Source organism: Leptonotus elevatus, chromosome 7, assembly GCF_054856555.1.
Source record: "Leptonotus elevatus isolate MCC_2025b chromosome 7, RoL_Lele_1.0, whole genome shotgun sequence".
In the NCBI taxonomy this organism is placed as follows: Eukaryota; Metazoa; Chordata; class Actinopteri; order Syngnathiformes; family Syngnathidae; genus Leptonotus; species Leptonotus elevatus.
This window is the reverse complement of record NC_141245.1, coordinates 9,651,497-9,670,263: the sequence shown is the minus strand read 5'-3', so window position 1 is coordinate 9,670,263 and position 18,767 is coordinate 9,651,497. Positions and strand designations below refer to the sequence as shown.

The window sequence follows — 18,767 nt, the reverse complement described above, 5'->3', positions numbered from 1 at the left end:
ATACAAAATTGGCTTTACTGTTTCTCGCTTTGGAGGATTTGTTCATTTTCACAGATTTACTGTAGGCCCACTTGTCCAAAAATGATCCTAACGATGGCAGTTGTGTTTTGCGGTCCTTAACCGTGCTCCTCACCAACAACAGATACATATTGTTCTGTCTTTACTTCTCGTTTCCATAAGAGCACTCATCGTTGCCACCCAATCATCCTGCTTTATTTTATCCACCTCCTTCCTCTCCTCCTTGGCATCCATCAATTCCTTTCATCACTTGCACACTCATCTCCCTCCCTTCCCCCTCCCCCACCCACCCACACCCTCGATCCCAATAACTTTGTCTCATCCATTTCCCGGCTTCCTCTCTCTCATCATTCCACCCAACTCCATCAATCCCCTCCCTCTATCACTGCATCTTCTTCTTCATCTTTAACTTTGCTCCATCCATTGTTGCTCTCCACCTCCCTCCCATCTCTCCATTCCCTTCCTCCTCCTGTCCTTCATCAGTCTTCCTCTTCCTGCATCCCACTCTCAACAACAGTTCCTCTCTGCAGTGTGTGTGTGCGCAAGAGATGGAAAGAGAGAGAAAAAAGAAGAGAAAGAGAGGGGCAGGGCGGGATAATCATAGCTAACCCAATAAAGCGTCGCACAGGCCCCCCTAGCCCATCCATCAGTGTGCATCTGGGAAACGCTTCCCCACGCTGTGCTGGCCCCACGTGGACTCAAACCTGACAGCCATATAAATGTCTGCAATATACATATCCCATATAAATATGTCTGCAGAAACCCAGCACAGGCTGGGGAGGGAAGTAAGCGCGTGTGTCAGTGCCACCTTGCCTGTGTACGTGTGATTGTGTGTGCAGCTCGGGAGGAAAACAAATAACACGTGCACTACTTACTGGAGAACATATACAATGAATAATACACAGGAAATAAAACATGCATATATGATCATCTTTATGCAAATCCTAATGTTGCATACTTGTTATTTGTACACTTGCGAGTAATATATATGTAATATCAAAGCCATAGACAGATAAGAAATGCACACGCTTCAATGTGTGTGTTTTTTTTTTAACCTTCTAGTGAGTGGAGGCCTCTCTCCCTTGAGGTGTCATAAACGTTGTTGAAGTCATCACCAGCATTTGGGTCAGCACCAGCTTCAAGCAGAATCTTCACCACGCTGGAAAACAGCAAAAAGTAATAAGTACAAATATGATAACAACCTCACATTAAGATCCATTATTAACAAATTCAAGTTTAGCAAAGACTGCCTTTGAAATATTTAAAATAGGCACTTTCAAATGAAAAATATTTATATTATTGTAATACGGTGTAATAGAGACACTTTGGATCAACTATGGTGGTCATTTTCAATAATACATTTATTTATTCATTTACACAAATGGAGGGGAATACTATTTTTATTTCGCCGTATAAATTTGCGTTGTATTTAACTATAAGTCAATTGTAACCTAACCCTATGCATATGAGAGATGGAAATAAGGAAGTAGCAATTACAACTATGATTTGCGGTGGGATTCAAACCATAATGCTACAGCCCCAAAGTTGAAAGGTGGGCTACTTCAGTCCAGAATACAGTATTATGTTTGATATAGACTAGGAAGTAGGAAAGGGTAGAATCAAAATACACCTCTATTTAGTTCTTTAAGTACAAAAGTAAAACTATTTCTGATTTTACTCATTCAATATCGTTATGTTGAAAACAGGACATATTGCCAGGCATTATCAATGTAAAAAACATCACCCACATTTACTTGACATTGTCCCAAAACAAAAATAGCATCACTTTTAGGATTACGAAAAGATAGGTTTCACAACACTGTTGATGAGCATCAAGATGGTGGTGCAGTTTGATGGACCAACTAGAGAATGCTATTTCTGCTGAAATTGCGTGTGAAAGCTGAGAGGCTGAATAAAAAATTGTGAAATTTGAGGTTGAGATGAATTTTGAGATTTGGAATGATATCGAATGATGTGGAATGATATTGAATGACATGAAATGATATACAATGACCTGGAATGAGCTGTACTAGTTGAAGTTGGAACAGTTTGAATCACTTAAAACATTTAGAAATTAGAGAACAACAAAAAATCTTAATTTTTGGCTTCAATTTTGATATATTTGTAATTAGCTGTCAGGATAAGCTGAACAGTTTAAAGTTGGAACGGTTAGGTAATAGGTTTTAGGTGAAATAGGTTTTAGGTGAATTAATGAGTACACACTCACATGCACGCACACACAAAAAAAAGAAAAAGAGGGAAAAAAAGAAAAAAGAGCGCAATGATGATGACGTCGAATCGGTAAGATTACCGAATGAACAATACTGAGCTCTATCTCAAAAAAGAAAATAAATAAATAAATAAATAAAGTTGGAATGGTTCTAATCGGTCAAAAAAAAAGTAGACAAAGGAGAAAACACAACAAAAAAATCTTAATTTTTGGCTTTTATTTTGAAATTGTGATAATAGACTTGTAGTAGGGATAACATTAACAGTTTAAAGTTGAAACGGTCTGTATGAGTAAAAAATAAATAATTGAAATTGGAGCAGAAAAAGAATAAGAATAAGTAATTTTTGGCTTTTATTTTGAAATTTTGAAAAAAGTTTGCGGTAGGGTAAACGGAACAGTTTAAAGTTGGAATGTTGAAAATAGTCAAAACAATTAGTAATTAGAGGGGGAAATAATATAATTTTGGAAAAACTGAATATTTTGAATAAGAAAAATGTAAGTATCTCCTGGCATGACATTTTGCAACATGTTGAAGAAGTTGAATAATTCACACAATAAAAACCCAATATGTGAATGCGTGTTATATAACACCACAAAATGCAGACATGACTGTTGTGATTTAATACACCATAAGTTAGTCAAAAATGTTGGTTAAAAAAAAAAATTCTCCATATGTGGTCTGATGGGTTTCCATAATCCCACCCATGCTGTGCTAATGATGCGGATCGAGTGAGTAGACCAAGCACATGCATATGGAAAAAGACCCACAGCAGACATAAAGACAAGAACATTGGCCTTGACTCTTTGCTTGGTTCACCTCTTGTGTGTCTCGTTATGGTGGATACAGCCCAGTGACCACTAGACACTAGTCTGCCTCGTCATATGTACATACGAGTATATAGCAGGGGGCAAAGGGTCGGCCCAGTTTCCGGCACCGTACGGGGTGTGCATATGTGTTGTCCTTCATTGGTGCGTACCGGCTTTTAAAACAAACACACACTACCTCGGCAACACCATTCACTGTGACGTAGTGAACATTCCAGGTACGGTCGCTCCGTCTATGCACACACACAAAAAATGAGTGGCGGTGGCTTTGACGGAGGCGCATACATGAATATGCACAAACACAACTCACAAAAGATGGTCCGCCAGTCTAAGGATGAAGAGGGCGATGGCCGTAACGTGAACCTTGCCAGAATCCTGCTGGCCATCATTAAACCTACAAGTTTCTAATGTAGCCTGAGAGGCCGTAATGGATCGTCCTCAGCTAAATGGTTGCAGCGAGAGGCCAGAAACGGCTTGAATTGAGCAAAGTGATCATTCATTGCAAGGCAAGGTGGACCGCAATGTAATGGGTCTGACAGTTGTGCTACTGAAGAGGAATGTAAACACTATCAGTCGCATTTCTGAGGCGGGGCAAACCTGAGCTAACAGACAGTGGAATGAACCAATGAGGGAAGAGCGGGCGTGACGTCAAAAAAGCGACTCGTTGAAGTATATATTTTTTTGCGGAGACGGAGTAAAAATCCAACATGGCTACTAGCCGAAGAGACAGTAGTGAATGACTTATGTCGTCGTTACGGGAAAAACTTGAAGATTCATGGTGTCAGGAATCACTCTGTTCTGATATTCGAACAGCTTTAGCGAAGACGACGTCACACAAATAGCCAAATTTGATTGGCCGGCCTGTTTTCGGCCGGTGCCGAATCGCTGTCTATGGACGCCTGTCCAGACCAACTTTCTTATTCAAGAAAGTGGGTGTGGCTTGCCAGGCTAATTCTATGCAGCCCCACTAGTCTTAATACGGTATTTTGGTTAATATTGCGTTAGTGGAATATGAGTTAAGCAGCAAAATCCAGCAGTTTATAGTTCTCAGGTAACAACCAATCACAGCTCAGCTTCAGGAAACAGGTGAGCTGTGATTGGTCATTGCCTGAGCCCTGAGAAACTGTGATGTCATCTTCAGTTGACAGCAAGTGGCAAAATGGCCGCTCCCTGATATGGATTAAAATGGCTGGATTTTGCCATATAGCACAAAATGTCATATTAATGAGAATGTCAAGTTTAAAGACTAGTGAGGTCACATTTAAAATATTATTGCCAAGAAATGTTTAAGGTTGACTTCCCTTTTAAATGTGCGAGTTGCAACAATTGATTCACCTTTAAGATCCCATATCCATATAACAGTGAATTGCCTAAGGAACTACTATATTAAATCAATGTCATTAATCCGCTCCAGCCTCTCCTAAAGACTATCTTTTGTTTGTGTCTTTAAAAAACGAAAACCGCATTGTTTTGTAAAACATTAAAACAGAATCAAAAAGAGAATGTACACAATGTAAAGAAAATCAAGTGTAATTTAGACAAAAACGTGCGCACTGATGTGTGCCTTTAAGTGGTCTAGCCTAGAGAGTGTGTTCCCGGTTTACCATGCAGTTAGTTGAGTGTGAGCGTTCTTGTGAGTGTTTACATTTTGTACGTTCGATAAACGTCTAAAAGTTGATCCGCGACTTCACTTGAGTGTCAGTGTATTTGAAGTTTACATGCAAAATGATGACCAAGCAATGACTCGAAACTCGAAAAAAAAAGTTTTCCCCTTTTTTGACTTAAGAAATATTAGTTGCTGGTAAAATTACCGACCGTGTTCCCCCTTGAAGGTTCCACTGTACACCAGTCTCAACGTGCAAACCATCCTAGTGGTAGTAGTGGGAGAGAGCAAAAAGGCTGAGAACCGCCCGGACACGTCTTTGTGTCTGACCTTGCTGAGCAGATGGAAAAGACTGTCGGGGGGTCCCCTTTTGTTACTGTATCCTTGTGAGCAGGGCTGGTCGAGGGGGTGTGTGACCCACGTAGGGCTCTGCTCTCACCCTTGCAAGCACTTGTACAAACACACACGGAGAGACAGCAACTTACTAGGGCTGGTCACACGAGGCTAGGCAAGCCTGTGCAAAGAAATGAGGTGGCGTGAAAAGGTTTAATAGCATCAGGAAGGTAAACAGGCAAGGATAAAGAGTGGAAAACTGCGGAGGAGGAAAAGGAGGGGCAACGGATGAAAGGATGGACATGCAGCTAAAAAGATGAAAGGAGGAGATTTAATTATCAGAAGGATGGTGCCAAACCTAACGAGCTTTTGAACAGAGTTTGTGTCGTTTTACTAATTAACTGATAATCAAGTCAGTAACTTTATTTGGGAGAAGTTGCAGCACTAATTTGAGGCCAAACCAAAAGAGATGGAGAGGTTAATTAGGTTCCACTCGCTTTAAAATTGGAGACACCCAATTACCATATTAGCAGTTCAATGTCAACATAATATAACTCAAAGTTTACACACCTCTTGTGTAAGTGAACTTATGAGCATAATAGTACACATACAAAAGCTCAACAATGCTATGCGTCATCACCAAAAATCAAATACACATGTCTAACGTGCCTACTTCAACCAAATATCAAAACAATTGCCACAGTATTTAGATTTTGTGGTCATGATGCTTTTTTCTCACCATGCAATTATTACTAAGGTGTATAAACTTATGAGCACACCTGTATGTCCAGTACTTTTCCCCCCCAACTTAAAAATAAATAAATAAATAAAGTTGACAGCTGTTACATTTTAGTTACTTATCTTATTACATTAGAGGTGTAACAAAAACAGATTTGACTTGGAAAATTGTCTTTAATTTTCAAGATGTGAATGCACCAAATTAAATCGAACCGATATAAGAGAGTTGTTTACATTGTGTAAACAGTGGTAATATGTTGCGCCTGGTTGGTAAACACGTTGGTGCTGAGGTTGGTATATTCTAACTTTGGGCTCCGTGGGTCTTTGTTTTCCCCTGCCCTGAAGGGAAGACAGGAAGCAGACACTTCCTTCTCACCCGCAATATAATAGACACCCGAGTCGAACTGACCATCCATGTCTCGGACCACCTGGCCCAGACGCTGGACCTCACTTGACCTAGCATCACCTGCTACACGCCTAAGGTCAACTAGGTGCCAGGAGAGGCTCATGTTTTGTTAACAAAAGCCTTCAGATTTAAAAATATGACCGTTTTGCCACTGGGAGGTCAACAAGCTCCGATTTGCCTTTAAGTCATTGGTCAGTCGTACCGTTCGTTACTTTGCTACAAATAAATGATTTGGACCATCTGTAGTGATGATCCGGGGTGATATCATTCCGTCTCTCCAGAGTAGAACCGCTAGCTTGCTCGCTCGTTCCTTCGTTCCATCCTCCCCTCTTTGCTCCATTCCATCGAGCCACTCAGTAGACGGGACCATCAACAGGCGTTACACCCGGCTAAGCGCTCATTGTGCACGTGAATACGACGAGGGAACCATGGAGGTGGAGAACTAGTGATCGAGATGGCTATTGTGCGTTAAAGAGTGCAAACAGTGGGCCAGGCCCTGCGCCTCCCCGATTTAGGCCCACATCAAAGCTAAGTAAACTCATGCCCACCCACTGAATGTCTGACCTTTCGTTCTTGCACACTCACCACACATATGCAACACACACACTTTTGTGCTTTACTTTACTAACATCACATTGCAACACTTAAAAGTAGCTAAATGCCTGCTGGATGATACACAACTAATTGATCTTAAGAATTGACGCTTCTGTAATGTTAATTCTGTTTAGCACAGACTGATTACCGGCCGGGCCGATCATCTGTGCCGATATTCAGCATTTTGACGAATATCTGCATTGGCCTTTTAAACAAAATCTGACAGCCGATAACAGATCAATTTAAATCTTTGTTAATTTCAGGGAAGTATTTAATTACACTTTCAGTTAATTTGATAAGTGATGCCGTGGGGACTTTCCACACTTTCTGTTTTTGTTTGAAATGAAAACCAAGATAAGTAAAAATTTTATATTTCTGATACTTTGAAATCCTGGAAAACTTTATTGACTGTAGAAAACAATAGGGAGATACAGTATATAACAGTTTTAAGTTTTCATTGCAGTTTAAATAATTGTTAAGACGTTTTAAAACTTTTTATGCTGATGACCCTGGGAGCTCCCTGAACTTTTTGTTAGAATTTTAAAAAAGGATGTTTATTTTCTAAGATTTAAAAAAGGGAAATTAAAAAATATTTTTTTTTCCAAATCTGATTTTTTTTTTATAAACAAACATATGCTTAAAGACATTTCATCAATAATTATTGTTAATAGTTGGAGTTTATATGCAGTATATGGCTTTACACGGTCAGAATTTTTCCGGCCAATCACAGGTTCGATCAGAAAATGGAACAACCCGCATAAAATTGCCGTCAGTTGAAAAGCATGGGAAAAAAATATTTTAAAAGTCCTGGTCAACATTAAACATAACTTCAAGTCTAATATTTAATTTCGCAGAACTGATCAATTACGTTGTTGACCGATTGGGCAAATTCAGACATTACAGCCGATCACTGATTTAAATGCTAAAGATCGTGCAATCAGATCGGTTTTAGTCTATAAAGCTATCAGCCTATTTGACAACTAATAATCAGTATTGGCCCTGAAAGAAAAAAGCACACATCGGTCTATCCCTAATAAACACAATGTGAATGTTGTTGCCATTCCATGACAACATCGGCTACAGGCGAGACCTTGGCCATGACTAACGTTCCCTGGCTTTTCACTTAACTGTTGCAAATAAAGTTGTGTGTGTGACTGAGTAATAGGCAGTTGGCCTGTAAGATATTGGGTAAAAACTCTTCATGGCTTTGTGCGCATTGCTGAGACTTGTGTATGTACGCGGCATGAGCGCAAGAGATGCGTGAGCGATGTGCGGCAAGCAAAGCTCCGTCTTCCCTGCAGCAGTGACGGCTCACTGGGGGGTTAGAGGACGGGATTAAAAACAGGCGAGTGTCATCTCTCGGCTGAGTTATAGCACTCATAACGCACGCTGTGACACACATCCACCCCAAGTACGGACGTAAACATGGAATTTGTAACCAAAAAACGGTTGACGCGCCGCATCATTAACACGTCACACACTGGCCATCACTCAACATGTGCATCACTTACATGCTGGAACATTAAAGTAATATGATGCAATTGTCACTTTGAAAGTCATGTGTATGCAAGGATAAGTCTCAATGAATATTTCAACAGTAATAGCAAATGCAGAAAAGCACTAATCTAGCAAAGAGAAAAATATACAGTACAATAAGGGGACTGTGCAGCACCATTTGTTACGCCGCCGTACATGCGCTCGTCTCCTGTTATGCTCACATTTGAATTCCACATTATGTTTGGCACAAGCAGGTGGGGTCTCCGAAACAAAAAAATTACCACAGACTCCTGATGGAGGGGTGGGGGGGATCTGCTGAAATTGGATTTGGCCTGGTCTTAACCTCGGCCCCTCTCTGTGTTGTGTGTGTTCTGGGGGCCAGCAGGCTAATTTAATTTGTTGGACCGAGAGACGGGGGACCGGGTAAAGACCTTCTGTTACTCTGAAAGTTGCACTTCTCGAGACCTGCTGTAACTACACAAGCAGAGACATGACGCACAATAAGTCATGCAGACAGCTGGATGATTCGGAGATGGGACACCAAGCCATGAATGGCATTATTTAACCTTCGACCACTTTCTGAAGGTTTCCTTGTTTCCCTGCCGCTTACGTTTTGCTTGCTTTTATATGATCATTTTCTTTAGCAAAAAAATATTTTTTAGTATTTATAACAGGTATTAAAACTGGAAAATGACATATTGTAGCCATAAACCAAACTATGAATGAATACATAAAATAAAAATTAGTATTATAAATTAAGGAATGTTTTCTGTAATTTACAAGAAAACAACAATATTTTGCGGCAAGTATTTGACAAAATAACACCACTGCAGTTGTTGTGCAGAGAATGCTACACAGGTGGTGTAATTTTGGCACGGGTGAACCTCAAATGTTTTAATGCCCTTTAGAATTTTTTTACATCATCAGATATGTCAGCACACCACTTGAGGATTCACTCTAGGTATGCGTTTTGCTTTTTCTTTTTTTCCCATCTCAAGAAACTTCAGCACCTGTTAACATTTTGCATTTTGTCAAATTTTGTGACGAAGTAATAAACATGTCAAAGAAGTGAAATGTATTTAATGTATATAATTTTACATCCCAATACCGGTCTTACAACTTGTGACCTATGATCATTAAATGTGTTACTTTAAAACAGGAGTGTCCAAACTTTTTTCTCCGAGGACCAAATACAGAAAAATCGAATGATGCAAGGGCGACTTCGAAATGTTTTTACTTTAATTTATCAAACACACCAAAATAGTCAATCAAGCATATTCATATATTACACTGGGGTTCTCAGTCCCTTCACTGAACATCAGCCGAATCCCATCTCTACATTTAGAATCAAAACAGAAGCAAGTTTACCAATTCAGTTACTTGGGAATAATTCAAGTGATAATTTTACAATTTCGACCTTGACAAAGAACAGAAGGAAATTATTTTTGTTTGAAAAAAATGAATTATCTTTATTCATCAGTGTTATGAGGACAAATGTTACTTTTGTAATTGTACATAATTAATTTACATATTTGAATACTTATAGGAGCTCCACAGTAGGGTTGTCCTGAGAAGCGATATTTCGGTACATAGTCGATGCCAAGATTCTGAAAATGTGACGGTACTGCCTTTTCTACAATACACGAAGTACCGTTGGTACCGAGGCGGCAGATCTGGCCGCGTCTTTTGTGTTGTTTTGGGGATGTAAATGAGCGGTTATCTGGCAACCCACGTAACGTCTAATGACGTCAAGTGACTTACACTGCCGCTGCGACAATATGGAAAGAGAACAACAGTCAATGCATGCAACATGGCAGTAGCCCGCACATCTGCGTCATCTCCAACTGCACCGACAGATGCCCTTCAATTAGTTGAGAAGAAAAACGCCAAAAGTATGGAAGTACTTTGGATTTGAGGTTGATGAGCAGAGATTAATAATCGATCCTCAAATACTCGTATGCAAAAGATGCCGAAACGGTTTCCAGACAAAAGGGGGAAACGCATCCGACTTAGCGAAACTTCTAAAAGATCGACATCCAAGGCTTGTACAGAGAAATTCAATGAATTCAAGGTGGGTGCATTTGAATTCCCGTGTTATCATTGTTGCCCATATCTAATAGCGTTAGTATGATGACCCCCCCCCCCCCACACACACTAAATGAGCTACTTGGCGGAGTAACGTTAATGTTATGTTCAGCCTTGTCTGTCCCGCATAATAAAGTTAGGTAATGTTGCCAGGCAGCTAATTTACTGAATCACCTAAAGTAACATTAAACAACAATGAAATAATATATCAAACTTTATTCGTTATTTTGTTTGTGTGTGTACGACTGTGTGTGTGCGTGTGCAGGTGAAGTATTGTGTAGTTTTGTTTTTTTTATTGTTTATTTTCTATTTTTACCGTGGTATCAAAATGGCATCGAGAATCGCGGAATTTCAATGGTATCGGCATCGACTACTAAATTTCTGGTATCGTGACATCCCTACTCCGCAGTATATGAAACAAATTTTTTAGTAGCAGATGCCATTTTCAGTATATGCCGTGGGCCGCTTAAAAATGAATGGTGGGCCACGGTTTAGACACCTCTGCTTTAACATCTGTGTGTGTGTGTGTATGTGTGTATATATATATATGTGTATATATATATATATATATATATATATATATATATATATATATATATATATATATATATATATATATATATATAAAATATTTTGATATAAAAGTTGCTCTGCCCCCACTAACCAGAAGAAAATGGATGGATGGGAAAAAAAATTCTCGAAATCTGACATTCACATCCGCCAGAAGCCCATTTGGTGCTTCAGAGGTTTATCTGTTGTTTAGTAAAATACATCAGCTATCATCCTTCACTCACAGCTCTTGAGTCAAAAATGTAAACACACACCTGTGCTGACGGTTAATGGCAGCCACCATAAGAGGGGTCCAACCTAGACGATGACGGTGATTTGGGTCCACACCTTCCCGCAACAGTCTGGTGCGAGATGAACCAGAAAGATGAGTTAACAATGCATTCCATCTTATTTATTTATTTCTTTTTTTTTAACATCATTTTGACATCAAACACTGCATTAGAAGTCAATGTGTCTGGTGGACCAGCACATCTCTCGCTCTGCAAACCCATGACCAGTAAGTGTGTGTAAACCAGGTGAGTGTTAAGTTCTGTGCCTGAGGGTCTGCCATCAAGTACTTTGCGACACCGTACTAAATGATGGCGAGTGTGTGTGTGTGTGTGTGTGTGTGTGTGTGTGTTCGTATCCATCTGTCGTCTCTAATGCCGTACAGGCAGACAGAGTGTTTGTTTACAGTCAACACTATGGCCTCTGTCTGATCTGCACTCCAATTCGCTGGGTCTGTTTCCCTCCCTGGCAGATCCACGGGAGATTGATTATGCTTGACAAATGAAAACGTTCACCACAACATCATGGTGTAGACAATTTATGGATGGAGGTACAAAAACTCCCACAGACACACACCAAAATATTATAAGGTGTATTTTCTTCCATTTTTAAGTTCCTGTTGATATAATGATTATTATGTGTCCAATACTTTTGTCCGCATAGGGGATCGTTTGAGTAGACGAGCCCCGCCTGGCATCTGACATTATTCAACAAACCTCAAAGCACTTAACACATCTGTCTGCTTGCACTCTCACCTAAACCATCTGTCACATGTGCACAGGTAACACAAGCTTGCAAATAGACAGGCATGGATAAACACACACACACACACACACACACACTGCAATTTGAAGTGCTGAATTTTAGAATTCTACGGGCACTTTATATTGTGTACTGTACTCTTAATTGGCCACTTTCTGCCATTTAAAAATTATCAAACAAATGTTCAATGTTATTGACTGTGCATTTGTTGTGACATACGCATATACATAAAATATACAGCCAGACAGATGGATACAAATAGACTCCTGCTTATTTTTGGTTGGCTAACTCTGAGAGAGTGCAAAATACAAGAGGAGGAAAAGTTCTATAATGGTAGATGAAGGGAAATGATCAGATAAAACATTAGAAGCAGCAAATCGGCTTTGGTTTCATTCCTTCTATTTATTATAATAGTACCTGATAAACTGTGTTAGCAACTGCCGCACACAAATGCCTTTAAGTATTTCCTCATAACATTTGTTCTTAGATTGCAGACATTGTCTTGCATAGTATATTTGCTTGTTTTTGTTTGTTTAACTGGGGTTTTTTTTATCATCAATTTTTGTACCCCTTTTTCCTTCCCTAAAGAAGTTTTGCATCTCTTGTTAGGCCACAGTTATAAATAAGAATTGTGTTCTTAATCTGTTTTGCCTAGCTAAATAAGGGATAGAAAAATAAATAAATAAAAATAAATTACACACCAATTATATATATATAAACTGGACAGACATTGTATATGCAAAACCATGTACAATACTTGCATTAGGCTTGGCCAATGTTGTATAATTTATGCAAGGTATTTGAAATAAGCATTTATTTTATACATTATCATTTTAAGCATTATATAAATGCCAATATTTCTTTTTCACAAGATTTTTTTATGCAGTAAATAAAGTGAGTAAATTTAACTATTAGCGCTTGTTGAGTATAAATGTAGTGCTGAAGAACTACAGTTCACAAGCAGCCTTGAATATCTGTATGGCTGAAAATAAAGTCATAAGAAGCAGTTCTAGTAGCCCCAGAAACAAAAATGTTAATGCCCACCTTTACTACCGTTACATAAACAGCCCTTTTCTGCCACCTGCTGGCTTACACGTGGGACTGCATCAACATTTGACATCTACCATGCGACCTTGTGTATTTATTTAATCTCTTATTTATTTGAAAGGAACAATGCACATTGATGAGCACTGGTAAAATACATGTGAAAATGTGCTGAAGTTATTATACATCTAATTTATATGCATGGCCCTTTGGCAGGTGACACTAAACATAGACAAGACATAACAAGCAAGAAAATCCTTCAATAGTTCATGTTTAACAGTCTTAAGTGGCTCAGTGCAAGTAGTAAAGAGCTTCCAGTATTTCTGAAGTGCTGCGGCTTCTGATAATTAAATAATTAAAATTATTCCTCACATTTAAAAAATCGGCTAAGATGTTAAAACAGTGTGTATGTGCGCTATGCGGTCATTACCTGGCCACATCTTGGGAGTTGTTGGTCCTCGCTGCCTCCAAGAGAGCATCACCTTGTGAATTAAAACATGAAGAACAATCAGTGTAACAATGATAACATTCTTTTCATGTTTGTAAACAGTCAGCGCCAAGGTACTTCCGGGTGTCAGAAAAAGCGACTGACTATAGCTGATCTTAACTAAATAATCATTGTTGTGTTTTGGGTTACATCTCCAGATACACACCAATAGTTTTGTTTCCCCCCAAATTCCTATTAATTTTTTTTTATTAATCCACTGGACCATGTGCGTGAGGATTGTCGTAAATTGTGGTACAAAGAAAAGAGAGTATGAGTGCCATCACGGTTACAACGTTGACACAAATATACATATTAAGTGTAAGGTACCTTTATCATCAGAGTCTTTCTTCAGGCAAAAGGCAACAGCAGCAGCAGATAGGAGGCCAGCCGAGGCCACTCTCAGCGGGCTTGCGCCTCCACTGGTGCCCCCATCCTCACTTCCAGCTCTCCCACCACCGTCCTCCCAGTACATGTTGTTGTTGCGCCCTCTGCTGGCCAGCGCGGCCCAAGAGCTGCGGCGGTTCTCCAGACTTGACAGCCATCTAGGGGCGAGGTGGTGGTACTGCACCAACTGGGTCACGCTGTTAGCAGCGGTGTCATCAGCCAAAATCCCACGTCTTGACACACGGGAAGTGGACACTATAGGGTTGCGGTTGTTCTCCACCGGTGACTCTCTTATTATGGCCTGACACGCAGGGGCGGCCGAGCTAGTCTGGAGAACGCGCCTGCACGGTGACAGGCTTCGCGACCTTCGTGCAAACAACCTAGTCGGAACAGACGATAACATGGCGAAAAACTCACCCGTAAAAGGAGCAGGGAAGAAAACCTTAGGTGTGTCCGTAGGCCACGAGTAAATCACGATAAGGAGATGTCGTATTAAGTCTAATAGTGACGCCGGAGTGCCGTTTCTGTGTATCTATTTACAACAGCCACACGCATTCAAACGTTCCCCTCATCCTAGCATGGATGGTGCTCGAATGCGCGGTGCAGCCTGGGAAATGTAGTCAAGCTGATATGTATTTCAGTACACTATAGAGCATTTTATACATGCTGTTATAACAAAATCTCAGCTCATTACCAAACAAAAACGTCACCAAAATATATTTGCACTACTGAAATATGATGAGCTCGCACGCAACATTCGCACCAGTGAGTGGGAAGTGAAACCACGCTGCCTGCAACAGAGTATGCTACACCAGCAGTGGTGACCACATGACTCACTGATTGCAAGTGATGTATTTTTTGTCACCAGCCTGTCAGTGACGTATGGTGACAAGCAGAATTTGGAAGCCTTACATGCTCTTCTACTGGAAGGCCATCTGTACAATTAACCTAATTGACCTTTTAGTTTGGTAATGTGCATGAGCAGTGACAGAGCAACAGTGCAACAACAACGACAAAAAAAGTTACTTGAAATTATTTTTTTTTATTGTGTAATTACGACATGTAATTTACTGGCCTTTGAATGGGGCAATGGCGCCCCCTTGTGGAGTCGGCTTCTCGAGAGCACTTAGTTTGGAATTATTTGAAACGGTTAAAAATTGTGTAAATTAGTAGTGAAAGCAAATAAAATCTTAATTATTTGCTTTACTATTAGAAATGTTGGCAAAATATAGTAGCAATGAACTGAACATTTTAAAGTCAGAACAATTTTAAGCGGTAAACAAATATGAACTTGGGTGTTAAAAAACTCAATTGGGGCTTTTATTTTAAAATTTCGTGGGGGTGGGAATAGAAAAAAAAAATGAAGGCCTTTGTTTTTAAATATTGAAAAATTTTGTGGTAGGAATGAGCTGAAAAGTTTGAAGTTGGCACAGTTAGACTCAGTCAAAAATGTATAAATTAGAAAAAACAAAAATCTTAATTACTGGGTTTTATTTTGATTTTTGTTTAAATAAATGCTTCATTAAAAATAATAAAATACAAATAGATATAAGAATATTTAAATAAAAAAAACAGTAAAGTGGTACCTCGGAGTTTGAACATAATTTGTTCCTGCGAAGTGTTCAAAGTCCGAATTATTCAACCTCCGAAAAAAAAATTCCCATAGGAAATAATGTAAATGCAATTAATTCGTTCACAAGCTCCAAAAAGAGAAAATTCCCATTTTAGTTTCTATTGATGTTTTTTACATTTACAGTACATTACAGTGTTTCAATAATAAAAATACCTTACCTTACCTGTTGTGGTGTGATGGCATCAGTTGATGATAAATGCTATGTTAATACTAGCTTTAGTTCAGTGCTGGGTTTATGTATTTTACATTGGGCATATTGTTAGACTGCTAAGCGGTCCTTGCATGTGTTGTTTAATGTTGTTGTAATGTTGTAATGTTTAATGCACTCGCGAGTATGGAGTACCTCCAGGAATATTCACAATCTGACTGGAAATGAGCAGTGCGATGAAACTGCACACACTTTTCTTTTGTCTTTTTTCTTTTTGCACAATGGCACATGACATAACATCCGCAGACAGAAGGCGGGAAATTCAAACCCGAATCCAGTCGTAAACCTATTGGGCCGGCCAGGGGCTTGCAGGATTACCCATTGTGAACAGCTAGGTGTTAATCTACTAATTAGAAGATGTTTCAGTCATAAATGGTGAAATAAAAAGGTTATTGTAAAGATATTTTTGGGCATTTTTTTTTTATTTTTACAAAGAGCAGCTTTAAGTGAGGCCACGTGATGTGCAAATGCATTTTTTGATTCTTCATTCTTCCAAGTGGACTCAGCTCGTGACATCTGTAAGAGCCAAACAAGGTTTTGTTGGTGGTTTCTTCCAGACTTGTGCACGCGCCTACCGCGCACACGCTTTACTACCACACTGATTGGTGGAGTCACAGGGGCGTGGGGGGAGCTCACCTCAAGCGTGCTCACCTGTGAATGTGCGTGTGTAAGAGTGGATATGCACTGGCTCAATAAATGTTGTGAAAGACAGTTATTGCATGTTATGGCCACTAGCTGATGTCAATTTACAACAATATACAAACTATAAAGCTCACATGGGTGTGTTGGAAAACAATCATTCTTTCATCCTTTCATACACATCAGTGACAGTCTAGTGAGCTACAACAACCCGTGTATGCCCACCCGTGTGGTTATGGAAAATGTTCTTCATATTTAAAACATTTTTTTTTACATTGTGACTAATATAATATAAATATAGCTGCTCTAAAATGGGCGGCAACTTCCACCAAGCAGTGGAGATTTAATTTATGAAATGGATATTTTATGTGCCGGCAGCAGACTTGGTATGCCACACCATTAATCCACGAGGACAGGACATCATGCTCTGTCATCATAAATCCACTTTCACCTTTTTCTAGACATTTCATTAGGTCACCATGGGAGTGTGAATGTGAATTTGCTGTTGTGAGCACCTGGTCTAAAGTTCTTCTCATCAACAAATAGGCTATAGCGCTGTAGTCTTTATTTGTACATTCAAAGTTGGTCTCAGTAGAAATATACAGCTGCAATTCAGGTAGTTTTAGGTTTAATAACTACAGTCATAATTGATTTATTTCTTTCCCTTTTTTTTTTTTTTTTTTTTTTTACAATGAACTGAGTTCATTAATGTTTCATGGCAGAACAGTGGCACAGAGATAAAAGATAGCTTTTTTTCCATTATCGGCTGGTATAAATAGCAAAGCCAAAGACCCCCCGGCCCCTCCCGAAAAATCCATGCGACATGTTAGTAGCTTTGACTGTGCACATGCAAATCCTAATTACATTTATTCCAAATTGTCTCCCTGTTATACTAACATTGAAATTTGTTTATATGTTTTTTTTTGCCTGGGTCTTTTACAAGAGGCCTGGTAGCTTGAGGGTTCTGCTGTTCTGCTGAGGGATCCTAGCTGTTCCCAGTAACCCAGGGGTGTCCAACATATGGCCCACGGGCCGGTTCATGCCCATAAAGGTGTTTAATCTGGCCCACAAGATGATCTTGTAAAGTAAAAAGAATGAGTAATGTCAATTCTAAAGACATGCATGGCAGGTTAAATAAACACTCTAAATTGTCCATAGGTGTGATTGTGAGTGTGGATGGTTGTTCGTCTCTGTGTGCCCTGCGATTGGCTGGCAACCAGTTCAGGGTGTACCCCGCCTACTGCCCGAAGCCAGCTGGGATAGGCTCCAGCCCCTCCGCGCGACCCTTGTGAAGACAAGCGGTTAAGAAAATGGATGGATATATTCTGTTTTCATTTACATTTTACATAACATCCCTACTTCAATTGAATTGGGGTTTGTCTTTTACACTAATATGCTAAAAAATAAATAAAATCAGAAGTTACTCTGCATTACTCATTATATGAGTAGTCTTTTCACTGAATACTTACTCCAACCATTATTTGGAGGATTTCTTTTTACTTTTAAATTGGGTCATATTATTCTAAAGTAATTAGTAGTCTTGAGGACAATTTTTGGCTACTCTACTTACCTCTGGTGGTCACTCATATTTGAAAACCTAGTGTGCATGACTGGCAGTTGCCTATTTTTCATTGGTGACAGCGGCAGTTATGATTTTACTGTATTAATTTTGGCTAGCAACATGCGACACATCAACAGTGTGATGCTCATCCATTAATTTTTTTATATGGGTCACGGGTAAGCAAGAACCTATCCCAGCTGACTCTGGGAAAGAGGTGGGGTTGCCGGTCAGTAAATTGAGCTCGTTGATACATATTCATTATAACCTAACATGCATGTTTTTGGAAAGGGGGAGGAAACTGGAGTACCCAAGGGAAAAAACACGCAAGAATGAGGAGAACATGCACGCACACTGTTCTTATTAAACCGGTAACATTAAGAAAAATAGAGATGTAATCCAATCAATGCACAGCCTTAGCTTTAATAGACTGCATTCCATTTCATTTTTTTCCTTTCAGTCCACTGTCTTCTGATTCAATATACTTACTACATTTGAACAATACATGATCTATAGTCTCAAGTATATTGCAGACACCACATAACCCATTGCTCTTTCCCATCAACTTTCGTGTACCATTCAAACCACACGTGTGACTCAACCTTAACCTACCAAGTTACCAACCATTTAACCCCAATGTAACACTTTTCCTACCAACACTTTCCTGGATTAAATTATAGTGCATCACATTATGATCCACCACCCATTCATCCTGCCATTTAAGTAAAATTTCAGAATTTATTTTTGTTTTGGCTTCACCCGCCTTCCCCATTGCTATATGTTTTTTTTTTTTATTATTATTATGGGCCTGCTAAGCGGAGCAAGCAGCAGCGAAGCTGCTGCTTGCGGAGCAAGCAGGCACATATTACTATCCACCCTAGAAAAG

General features: G+C 39.5%; 1 protein-coding gene across 2 annotated transcripts in view; it reads right to left on the bottom strand.

The window, feature by feature from the left end:
• clpb (ClpB family mitochondrial disaggregase) overlaps positions 1–14,429 on the bottom strand; it is a 41,253-nt gene extending 26,824 nt beyond the window's left edge. For both annotated transcript variants that reach the window (XM_086081491.1, XM_086081492.1), the window contains exons 1-4: positions 13,787–14,429; positions 13,403–13,454; positions 11,154–11,240; positions 1,074–1,177 (exon numbers count right to left, since the gene is read on the bottom strand). In XM_086081491.1, the coding sequence (XP_085937617.1) occupies positions 1,074–1,177; positions 11,154–11,240; positions 13,403–13,454; positions 13,787–14,246 (703 nt within the window). In that variant the 5' untranslated portion in view covers positions 14,247–14,429. The remainder of the gene's footprint in view (positions 1–1,073; positions 1,178–11,153; positions 11,241–13,402; positions 13,455–13,786) is intronic.
• Between the last annotated feature and the right edge of the window lie 4,338 nt (positions 14,430–18,767).